This window comes from Pyrgilauda ruficollis, unplaced genomic scaffold, assembly GCF_017590135.1.
Source record: "Pyrgilauda ruficollis isolate IOZ18807 unplaced genomic scaffold, ASM1759013v1 scaffold41, whole genome shotgun sequence".
Classification (NCBI taxonomy): Eukaryota; Metazoa; Chordata; class Aves; order Passeriformes; family Passeridae; genus Pyrgilauda; species Pyrgilauda ruficollis.
In genome coordinates, this window is record NW_024525601.1 from 3740045 (window position 1) to 3752550 (window position 12506).

General features: G+C 40.5%; 1 protein-coding gene across 8 annotated transcripts in view; it reads right to left on the reverse strand.

Annotated features, from left to right (window-relative positions):
* The window catches only part of MTCL1 (microtubule crosslinking factor 1), a 101854-nt gene that overhangs the window by 30453 nt on the left and 58895 nt on the right, over nucleotides 1-12506 (reverse strand). For 4 of the 8 annotated variants that reach the window (XM_041477787.1, XM_041477784.1, XM_041477789.1 and 1 more), the window contains 3 exons: nucleotides 10242-11567; nucleotides 9139-9294; nucleotides 1532-1624 (listed from right to left, as the gene is read on the reverse strand). In XM_041477787.1, the coding sequence (XP_041333721.1) occupies nucleotides 1532-1624; nucleotides 9139-9294; nucleotides 10242-11567 (1575 nt within the window). The remainder of the gene's footprint in view (nucleotides 1-1531; nucleotides 1625-9138; nucleotides 9295-10241; nucleotides 11568-12506) is intronic. The other 4 variants (XM_041477788.1, XM_041477783.1, XM_041477790.1 and 1 more) reach the window with 2 other exon arrangements.

Genomic DNA, 12506 nt, shown 5'->3' on the forward strand with positions numbered 1-12506 from the left:
CAGCATAATGCACATTTTTAGCACCTATGCTACTATGCCTTAAAAAGTTCCCAATTAAATTAAAATTATTTACAGTAGTGGCTATCTTAAATGTGTTTAAATGAAGCTTAAAAGTAGCCTGGAACAAAATTAGCCATAATGGCCCAAAAAAACATACACACAACTCCTAATAACACTCATGTAGATTATACACTGCTAGCACACATCGATTTAATGTCATTAAACATTCCTAAAAATGAAAAAGTAAAAGAAAGCTGATTTTAAATTTAGTTTTTACTAAAACTAAAAGAAAGAAAAGAAGTAGATTTGATGTTGATGACCATATTTTCACCAAATAAAGTTATGGTTAAATACAGCAAAAATCTGAGTAATTTCCACCAGAAATCCTGGCAAGTGATAAAAAAAGGAACATTATCAACTGAATGGGCATAATCTGGAAAAAAAAATGAAGAATGCAGAAGATGCTTTTATTCTTCTGTTTCTGCTGGCCATCAACATGAACAGCTAGCTTTGATTTTGGTGCATTTTTCATCATTTTGACAAGCTGTTATATTTCAAATCCTTGTGGTCATGAATTCTTGCAGAAGACCCTAGTGGAGGTAGATTCATAGAGTGCTATGCTTTTTCAATGGATAGCAATTGCAAAAGAAAAGAGACAGGCATAGCTTCCAAAAAGCATTCATAGCTGAGGCAACTAGGAAGGAAATCAATTGACTGCCTTCAAAAACTCCAGTGGAAAGCTCCTGTGGAGATCAACTGGAAATTAAAGCTAGTTATAAAAAACCAGAGAGATACCACTTGGGCATAAAGAGATTAGTTGGCACAAGGAAAAATTCTTTACAGTATGCAACAATTATGCTGAATTTCGTCCATGAAGTAAATTTCAAAAGAAAACTTCATTTAAGAGCCAAACAGCCTGCAGAAATTAGCAACAGATTTTTTTCGCTCTAGGAACTAGAGATCAGAAAACGATTGACTAATCTGTTCCAGCCTTCAAAAGAGCAGGGGGAGCTCATGTAAGAAAAAAAAAAAAGATTTATTCACCAGCAATTAGTAAGAAGATTGGAAGCACTGAGTACTGAGAAATACAAGAATGAATGTCCTGATTTGTTTCTCAGCTTTGTGCGCATAACAACTCCTCTGACTTCAGAGAGGTGCTGGATTTTCTTTTGGCTAGGGGGAGTCAGAATAAGGTATGGAGCCAAACTGAGCTCCCAGGGATCAAACACACCCTTCCCCAGCTCACAGAGAGCTGAAGGGTGACAGAATTCTCCATGCAGTATTTCATACCTCTACCACAATTTCCCCTGCAGAGGGGAGGACAAAAATTCTCTCCACCAAGCAGAGAAGCCAGATTTGCAGTGGCAAAATGGGCTCGAGTTTCGATTTCCCCAGATTCCAGATTCTTCATTTACTCAGATGAGGTCACACAGGCACAGCCATCAGGACACAAGTTCCCACAGTCCTGACAAACAAGGCTCATGTCACACATCATGGTCATGCGTCTCTCCCAGGTGGGTTTTGTATTTACCTGGATGATCCTTTCTGAAAACTTTTCTTGTTCCTCTCGGTGAAGTCTTGTCTCCTGCTCAAGCTGAGCCTGAAGCTCCTGTATCGATACATTCTGTACAGGTAAAACATGGGAATCCCTGAGCTGATCAGCAGGACAAAGGGAAAGGTTTAGCAGAAAATGTGTCTTGGAGGTGTAAAAAAAATGAAAAAGAAAAGAGCCGTGGGACAGACATCTGCACAACTCAAGATTATCAATAGTTAAAACCAAAGCACAGTGTGCAAATAAATAACAATGTCCTAAATCTGTGTGGGAATTTCCTGTGTGGCTTCTTCTGGAATCTAAAACTGGAATGCTGATGTTACATATCGGATTTTCTCCTCAGGCCTCTGCTCTGGGTTTGGACTTGAATAGCTGAGACTCCTGTTTGCAGGATTATGTATTTGGTGGAGCATTTCTTCTTCATAATCAAAGCTGTAAAATTTTAACACCTCTGCAAAAGATGAATCTAATGCATGCATATTGTACCTAATTATTTATTCATTTGCAACAGTTTTGATAGGGTAGTTAATGGGACAGCATTTATTAAACCAAGTATACATAAGATCCCTTTCATCAGATACAAGACAGTCCTTTGCACAAGTCAACTTCATTTTGTGATTTCTACTCAAAATAATTACAACAAAAATGTCACAGTGATAAGCTGTGTGAGCCTGAGATCTGACCAAAATAATTAAGTATCCCCCCCTTCAGGTCCAATACTGTTTTAATCTTAATACCTTCAATTTATGTTCTCATTAAGTTTGGCATCCCATCAACTTTACTCCTGAAAGTTACTTAACCCAAAAATAAAGACCCAAGAAGGCAGAGTCAGATCTCATTATTTATACTACGGTAATTAATCTTGTGGCACTTATATTTCTGACCAGAACTTTCTATGCCCTTCACTTTGTGTCTGTCACATTGGTGCCAAAACTGATTTTGTCTCTACAAAAGTGATGCTCAGCTGGATGCCATCCTCTTCATGTGTGCAACCACAGAAAGCACTACAGCACCAAACTCCTACTTCCCAGAGAAAAAAGGTACTTAATGACAGGGTTGCTTCAGGCTTCAAAGTGCAATCCCAAATTCTCAGCTGGCCCATGTCCTGCGTACTCCAGCCTCAGCAGCTGCAAGGACATAACAAAGGTCGTGGGACTGCTCTCCTGGGCTGTGGTGCCATTTCCCTGCCGGCATCAGCCCCCAGCATCCACCTCCTCACCGCTCCTCCCACCGCCCAGAGCAAAGCCAGCAGCTGCTGCTGTTCGGGCCACACAGCCCTTGTTGGAACATTTTTGTTATTCAGAATGTATTTCTCCCTGGAACAGACACTCCTCACCCCTCCTCTAGGGAAAAATGAGATAAGGCAAATGGAAGTATCCCAAAAACTAGCTACGCAGGACCACACTGCTGAAAACCAAAAGTGGACCTACACAGACTTTCTGGGCCCTATCAGTTCCTTTTTCACTTGAGTCATTTATTGACTTGTGCATGTCTGTTTTGTACCCGGGGAAAAGACACTTCCATCCCTCTGAAAGGTACGGATAAAGTGACTAAGAGAACATTTCCTGCCTTATCAATTTTATCTGTCTCTGTAATATGTCTGCAGACATTTTGTGTGCATAAGGTCAAAATTTGGATTTGCTTTTGATGGGATTTGTCAGTTTTGCACAATCATTTGTAAATTCTTTATTTAATTCTCTCATGCAGTAAAGGAAAAATTACTTTCATCAGGACTTTCTGCATTATTTTATTCTGATCAGGCTTCTTTAGGAATATGGCAAACAAAAACCAATATATCAGTTCATTAATGTATAATTAAAACAAAAATCTGCTCCTTCTCATTACGAATTCAAAATTATTAGCCTATCCAATTTTTTTATAAATATGTAGCCCATGAAAAGCCAAATTTCAGGAAACTTCAGTGCTAGAATTACGTGGGAACTGTTGGAATTACTGAAAAGAAGTTGAATATATCGTGAAGGCAGACGCAGTGTTATATGGATGCTAAGGCAAAATCACATCACAACTGCTTTGCCTCTTTAAGGACAATATATTTTTGTAGGTCCTAACGTAAATTTAAGTTGGAAAGCAGCTAGTGCATGAATGAAGAGCTGTACACCTTTTCCCTTCCAATGCAACCTGAGAACTCTTCACAGTCCATAATTATATATAATGTCATTTCTAGCAGAGGTGTTGGGAAAGCTCCAATGCTCAAATCATGAGAGGTAAGGCTGCTTACATACCTAAAATGTGCTGCTAAACAATCTATTAGGATTGTAAATAAAAGACTTATAAATGCATCATGTAATATTCGTGTATGCAGTTCAGGTACCTGATACTGCTCTGAGGGATGTCTGGATGCTTATATGTGGAAATCAGTCCCCTATCATACAACCAGCAGGCTGTAGTCTGTGGCACAACTGTGGTTTTGTTTTGTTTTGAAAAGGAACATTACTACAAAATGGACACAATCGTTGATAACCTGTTATATTCCATTCTTTGTTTCCTTTGTCTCAAGGAACAGAGGAACTACACGAGGAACAGAAGACACCCCGAATATGACAGCCACTGCACGATGTGCTGACATCACAGAACAGACGCACACTCACTACAAGACGTACAAACACAATACCACAGGAACTACAAGCTAGTGCTACTCTGCCACAGCACCACGGAAACAGCTGCACTTCATGCACAGCTCAACACCGACTAACAGTGTCCCATTATCCCAGGTATTGCATTACCAGACACACTTCCACTCCTGTCCCCTCAGACAGGCACTGCCAAATCCTTCTGCTCAGTCCTTTTATCTCACCTGTTATCACTCCAGAACAAGTTAATCCATGCTGATGGCTTTACCTCAAGAAGATGCATAGAGCAAAATCATCCTGGGGACTTCACCACCGCTCCCTCATTGTAGTGATCCCTTTCCCCAGCTCTCAGAGTGCTGACAGCTTTTTAGGTTACTTTGCAGCTCACACAATCCCGCATATCTGCCATGACTTCTTTTTACAAGATTGCCATCCAAGACAAGGTATGGCTGTGTTTTATTTTTCTGCTTTCTCCATTTTACCGTAGATAATTGCAACCTCAATTTGCCTGCAAACTTAATCAATTTATATGCAACAACCGTGAACATGAAATTTCATGGAATCTTTCTCTTAAGCTTTTTTTTCCTCCCCAGAAATGATCAAACAAAGTAAGTCCTGAGGAGGCAGGGTAGAATGATGCTTTCCAGCATTTGCGTGCAATTCTAAGTAAGTCAAAAGATTATTATTTTATACTGCTCCTCTAAAGCTACATTATAATGCTTTGATATATTTGGACATTACATTTGAACACATAGTTTAAAAATTGCTACATTTTCACAGACTGACAGCTGGCCATTGCACGTGTCAGAAAGTTCCAGTGCCTTTTGTTATATCTTTTACATGTAATTCACATCTAACTGAATTTGCAGAGGCTGCTTCTGAAGATGTACTCTTCTTCTCACCCCTTAAAAATAGACAACATATATTTCATTTGCTAGTGTAGAATAGGCAGCTGTGCGGTTATTTGTCTCTGCTTATATGAAAAGTCTCTGAGTTTGGGAAAACACAGGACACTTCACTCCAAGTCTTTAAAAATCCACCTCATTGTATGGATAGTACACAAAGTCTCACCAAGTTCAGTTAGAACTCAAATATCCAGATTTACATCATAAAGGGTCTTTTAAGCCATTACACTGTCAGCCTCTACAGAATTTTACACAGCAAGAAAGAATACAATACATCAAAGTAAATTATTCTTGCATCCCCTAATCTTGGTGGGAAGGAATTATCAAAGCATCAGTTTATCTTTCTTCTTCCCACAGCTTTGCATTGGAGGAATAATGAAAATAAGATATACAATTTTCTATGTGGTCCTTCGTTCCTGTTGTTGGGTTTTTTTTGCTTTTCTTTACCAGAAGAAAAAAATCACAATGTGTAAACTGTTCACTGTTTCCTTTCTGGAAAAACAAAACTTTTAACCAGAGAAATGCACGTGCAAATTTTCAGCGCATGGCTGGGAGCTGCTGCAAAAACCATCCAGCTGAAAAACACTCACATGGAGTTATGAAAATTGCACAGAAACAGCACCAGTCAAAAAATAGGATTGTCAAAATACAGATCAAGATTCTCCTCATACATCCAAAATGGATCCATACAGAAGTTTTGATTCGAAGCAGGTGGTAAATTGACTTACCTAAGTTGCACATCACTGTATCTGATTGGTCCACACTTAACCCAGTAATTAACTTAGAGTTATACATTTCTTATTGACATGGTAAGTAAGGAGAATGGATAAACATATTAAAAGTGGCTTATATGCTATTCCTATTTTATTACTAGACCTCATGGAAAACTTGTTGTTTAAGACATGCTCTCACCTTCTCCAGCCTAGTTGCTTTTATTTTAAATCTCTGGTGACAATTCACTCCTTTTAAATGAATTCCCTTCAGTGGATTTTTTTTCCATAACCTATGAGTGTCAGAGAGTTTGTGGTACATTTCTACACAGAAATAAGTGGTAAGTCTTTAAAAGCCATGTATGAAAACAATCAAAATCTGAAATGCAAAGTGCTTTTGCCTTTGATATACACTTGTTCAGGAAAAAGCAGAACTGAGATCCTCTGAAGGAAGAGAACTAGGAGAACAGCTCAAATTTAGAGCATCAGGTATTAAATGGACCAAGCCATGTCTGGTCATTTGAAAGAGAGAATATTTTCTTCTTCTGAATGTCTTCTTGCTTCTGAATAAACAGCAAGCAATTGCTTGAGGAGACTGCCTTTTGTTTATGGATATTCCATCGGCAGAAATCACCAGGTGAAAAATTACTTATTGTTTTTCCCATTGGTTTTCATTTGTTGCCATAAGATGTTTGCTCCATGTTACCTGTTTTTAGTTCTCCTGTTTATTTTAGTCAGGGCAATTCTTACTAGTTCACCTGCTTTTTCCTTGGATAGTAAAGAATGATTTCCCTGTCCCACCACAACAGAGCTCTGCTGAAATCATGAATAATGGATGGAACATCCACCCCAATGGGCTCCAGCTCCCACAACAGCAGCTGAAAGGCTTGTTTCAGCAAGAAAACAAAGCCCTACTCTTAAGGCAATTTCAAGATATAATTTCCCTTGGACTGGGACTCTAACCCACCTCTTTAACATGCAAATACATTCTAATAATCCTGTTGCACTAACAACTAAAGTGCAAAGCCCAAACAACAGCACATGTTTATAGTTAGGCCACAGGGTGGTTTCAAGCACATGTCTGTCTGCATTTATTGTTTTTAATAAAACAATTAAGCTCCCATGGTGCTCATTTTTAAAAATAGAAGGAATCGCTAAATGGAAGCTGTGTGGCATTGCTTGTAAAAATTTTGATTTAAAATTCAGCTTGGAAAAAATAATTTAGATAAATGAGCTTGCTTGAATAAAAAGAAAACATTTTCCTCAGTGATATGAAAGGCCAGTGCATATATTTTCACTTCTTAAGTCAAAGCAGATAAAGACTCATGTATAGCCATACCCACTGTGGGCATTTGAGTCTCCATTTGAAATTTTTGTGGTAATAAAAAGACACCTTCAGTATTTGAATAGTATTCTTTTTCCTGCTCATTTACCAGGAACAAAAAAAAAAAAATACAGCTTTTGTTAGTGCAGTGTATGAAATTAAAAAAAAATTAAAATAAATTTAAATACTTAAAGTGAATAATAAAATTAAATTGAATAATGAAATAATAAAATGATACCTTCCAAAATTATTTCGAGAAATCTTCTCCTTCACTTGACTGCTACAGATCTTAAGATTTCAAGATTTCAGTGGGTTGCCTTCCCACTGAAAAGTTTTAGCATAAAGCAATATAATATTCTTTTTTGCTTAAGGGATCATGACTGTAAAAACACCTTAGTCTTCTACATTTTCTCAAGTTAGACTATTTTAGCCCCAGCCTAGGTCATGTTTTGAGCACATCTGGTGCTAAACTGGTTATTCTGTACCTTTGATTACAACTACTGGTTTGTTCCTTGCTAGGCTATGGTGTGAAAACTTTCCCTTCTCTGTTCAAGCACAGTTTACTGTACATATTTTATACCTCATCCCATCCTGAGAGAGGAAAAAAAAAAGGTATTGTGCCAAAAATAGCCAAATCCCTAATCCTAACAGAGGGCATACATATACAGTCCTTAATATAATAACAACACTGATCTAAGATATAGGAGGAATCAATAAATATGACAGAATTTAAACAGAAATATTGTAATATTGAAATATTGCTGGAGAAATTTTCTGACCCTATCTACCGTAACTGTCGAGCAATATCAATTTCTGGTTGCAAAGGGATCCATGCTGAACAAGAAGATTTCTCTACCTCACTGGCCCCTTTCAGAGCTGAAGAATTACTTTACCCTTCAGTGAGAAGCTTATGGTGTCCTGGATTTATCAGATATCCTTCCTGAGGTCTATTATCACTGTTACAAGTGAAAAGTTGGAAGAGACGCTGCTGAACAAATTTATTGTTCTAATCCTACCAAAGATCTGTGCTGTTGGGATATTTGAAACCAAACCAAACAAAACCAGCAAAGAATTACCTGTGTTAAGATGAAAGGCCACTTTCCCTTTCATATCCACATCATCATGCTGTTTGGCTACCAGCTGTCCTGAAGTTTTTATCTTCCTACCCCTGCTTTCTAGGCCTTGCAATTGCTTACTTGCTAACCCTGCTGTCCTAGCCAGCCGTCCCCTTTCTCCAGACTGAGCTAGGGTTTCAGATCTATTAAGTCTTCTTCATGTGTCTATAGAATTAAAAGCACGTTAAAACTCATCCGTCACTAGAAGCTACTCTCACCAACACAGTTTCAAGAACTGGCTTCCCAGTGGCCAGCAGAAAAGTTCCTCACTATTCCAAGCCCACCTTTTTGGAGACAGATTCGAAGTTGTTTTCTTCATGACCAGTTGCATTGTCTGGACAATCTGTGTTCATGAGAAAGCAGCTAAGGAGATGTTTACTGAGGCAGATATGGCCTCTGCATGAATGAAGATTCAAATAAAAACTGATTGATGCTTTTGACAAATGGAAAAGTACTTAACAACTGAAACAATGGAGACCTATGCTTTAAATAAGCTTTTTTGGAAGCTGCAGGGTGCTGTATTCCTGCGTGGTGTTGAGAATCACCATGCACACCAGCATCTACTGACAGGCAAAATGCAAAGGATTCTCTGTCTGTGGACTTTCCAGATTTAAAATATCCAACAAGGTAAAACCTGGAAGCATGATCAAATATCAGGGATTGCAACCTCTTCTGGAGATCTTTCATTTCTCTACTCAGTTCTAAAGGGTCCCTGAGCTGTACTTTCCCCCTTGGCAAAGCTACTTGGAGCAGGGTGATGGCTTGAAAGTTAGGACAAATTTGCTTCTCTGAAACTGCACGGGGCAAATGAGATCAACCACAAATTTAACAACAGGGGTGCTGTGTTTGGTTTAATTTACTCCCCCAACCCCTGGCTTCTGTTACTCATCTCCTGGCTAAGGCAGCAGGAGGCAGTGAGTAAGATGGGCTGCTTTGCTGACCTCTAGACTGAAACAGCCCTTGTCTCCTGGCCTGTAGAGTTTAATGTCTCCATCAGCTCTGCGGTGTGGGTCGGTGGTGGCTCGCTGGTGGCGAATCTCTTGCTCCTCTCCACGATCTTGTTTGAGCTGCCACTCCATCTGATCCCTCAGTTTGGACTGTTAGATGCATGGGCGGTTTATAACAAAAAAACAAAAGGACAGGAGGGAATAAAGAAAACAAAAATGGGTAAGGTAGACGACTGAAAAACTACAAGACAAAGAAAAGCGTGAACAGAAAAAACAACTTAAATACAGTGGCATAAGAAAGTGAAGAGAACAAAACCAAAATGAGGATGAGCAAAATGATGGGCTGAAACATCTGAAAAGCAAAAAAGAGAAAGAGAGGAAAAAAGAATGCAAACACTGGTTATGAGGCGCATGCAATGAGGATGCATGAGTCAAACCAACAGCAAGCATACAAGTCATGAAGGATATGGGACACAAGGCTCTTCCTTCCTTACTTGTGCGGTGCAGAAAAGCCATATCCAGTGTGGCAGTTGTGGCAGTTTAGACATGCGCCCATGGGCAACGCTTTAGGCAAGGCAGTCCTTCGCTGGCTACAGAGCTTCTCACTCGCTGCTCGGTTAGGGGAGTGAGCTGTAAGCAGGCTTTTCAAAACACATCACTTAGAAAACTGCATTTGGTTGGGTTCTTTTGGCAAGGCTTTTGAGAACATGCCTGACCCTTTTACAAGAGAGCATAATAAAGACCTTCTCACATTTCTTGGCAAGGCTTCTAATTTACATTCACCAGATTTATTTTTTTTAATTAATCTCCTTTTTTCATGGGGAAACACTGCTGTTACAGACAAAAACAAGACAGATCTCTTTAACACCAATGGATTAGCCTTTTTGCCACGAGGAACCGCCTCTGAATCAAAGGAGTTGTGCAAATAAATAAATGAAAAAAAACTATAAAGTGTTTGTTTAACATTACACACTTAATACACTGCGGGTCTGAAATCATAACAAAGCAGCTGCGAGGAAAATTAGCTCTAGAGTAGCAATTGCCAGAAAGAAAGAGAAACAATAAAGAGAAAGGAGACAAGTAAGAGGCTGACCTACCTGGAAGTCAGTGATCAATTCCTTCCCCAGGTTACCAATGGGAGAGTCACGGGACATGGAGGTCATTGTGGATAGGAAACTGGAAGACTCTGTGAGATGGGGAAGGGGGGAGAGGTCCTCCATTTGCTCCTTAAGGCCCTCTCCAATGTGATCAACCTTTTCCAGGAAGGTCTGAAGCTCCTTCCGGAAAGCTTTCATCCTGGAGTTGACAGTGTCCAGAAGCTCTGGCTCATGCTTATCTTCTCCCCTTTCCTCACCACTTCTGAAATCCTGCTCAGGGGATGGGCTGCTGGTTACGTGCACCTTTGCATCGTAAATCAAGCTGTCTGTATCGGTGATAAGGCGCTCCACAGTCCTTTCCAGTCGCTCAGCCTCGCGTTTGATGTTAATTAATGACTCGGTGTCCTCTTTCACTCTCATCAGCTCGGTGGAGCACAGGTCGCTGACTTCTGATGGCTTCCCACTCCCAAAACCCGACGTCTTCTCATAGACTTCTTCCGAGTCGCTCTCGCCCCCAATGGGCCCCTCTCTCTTTGGCTGTGGTGGACGACCATCTTCGCTATCACTCTCTTTTTTCCCAGCATCACTGTCGGCGTCGCTGTCCCTGGGGCTGGAAGTGCGCAGGCCCAGGTGAGAGGCAAGATCGTAACGCTGGACGTTGGACATCAGGACCCTGTTCTCATACTGGAGCTTCATCACTTTCCCACTCAGCTCATTGATTTGTGACCTGGCCGACTTCAGCTCCTCTTGCAAGGTCCCACCACCCTTGGATGCTGCATCATCCAACCAGCCTGGCTCCTGGCCCGGCTCGAACTTGAATTTGTTCAGCTCATTCGTTAGCTGCTTGTTGTGATCCTCAATTTCAGAGATTGACCTCCTCAGCAGCTCTGCTTCCTCTTCCACAAACTGCAGGTGCCTGCGTAGCTCTGTGGCTGACTCCACAGAGTCTCCGTAGGGCGAGGTAGGAATGCTTGAAATGTGGTCCCTGCTGAGACACTCTTTTTCATACTGGCACCTCATATCCTCCATCTCAGCTTTAATCCCCCTGTTCTCCACCTCCAGTTCCACTATTTTTCTGCCCAGTATGTTGGCTTCCTCCTCCACCAGCTTCAAACGAAGCTTCAGCTCAGCCTCCCTGGTGCTGGGTGGGCCCCCTGCTTCCCCAGTAGGCAGGGGACTGTCCACATCTCCATAGATGGACTTGTACTTCTGGAGCTCCTGCTCCAGTTCGTCCTTTTCCCTGCCCAGTTTGGCCATCTTCTTACGCATCAGCGCTGCCTCCTCTTTGGCAAACTGGAGCTGGCACTTCAAATCAGCACTGTCCTCCTGCCAGGAATAATCACCCCCCCAACCCAAGAAGATATTACAATACAAGAACAACCAGCAGCTTATTTTCCAAAATCTCCACCTCCCCATCCTCTGAGCTGTATCTGTTAAGTATGCAAACAATCCACAGACAGAGCTGCGCAAACCACACAGTTGGCACGTTTCATGGCTTGGTCTTGGTTAAATTGGCAAAGCAGCTTGACCAGAGTTAAAGAGGGAGAAAAAAAAAGTGTGCCTGTGCAAGTGTTCAGTGATGCAAGAGTGCCAACACAATGTTTTTTCTCAAATGCTGAGCAAACTTTGTGGAAAATAGTGACTCAAATGAAAAAGTTCCATGATTTGCTGGCACTTTTTGTTCCATTTACTTTTCGTTCCATTTACCTTTAGTGACACACTTGTTCCCCTTAAGCACCATGAAATAGACTACTCAGATGAATTTGCTCATCATAATCTCAAATTTTGGGCTCCTTCAGCTAGAAAGCAGAACAAAGGTGTGCTAAACTGCATGGTTGCCTTGAAAAGTGAAGACTTTATTTATTGTAATCTCATAATGCTGTGAAATAGACGAAGTTCCTAACTTGCTTCCAAATAGGAAACACACTGTTGTCTCTACTGCTGTTATTATTAGGACAGAGCAGATTGTGATCTCTGTTTCTGGGATGAACAACTGTTTACAAGGGAGATGGGTGAAAACAAGTGAAAAAGGGAAGAAAAATTCATTAAATCGTGTTTACATCCAAATCCATCCCATGTGAAAGCCTACTTTTTCAGGAAGTATCAGGGTATTGAATGACTGTTTGGAGTTTTTTGTGTGTGTTGGGCATTAAAAATACTGCATCTCATCTCAAATGAAAACTCCAGTGTGTATTGTGCTGAAATAAGAGACAAGGTTAAGTAAATTCTAAGCCAATGAACAATTTCTTTGCATGAATCACTTTC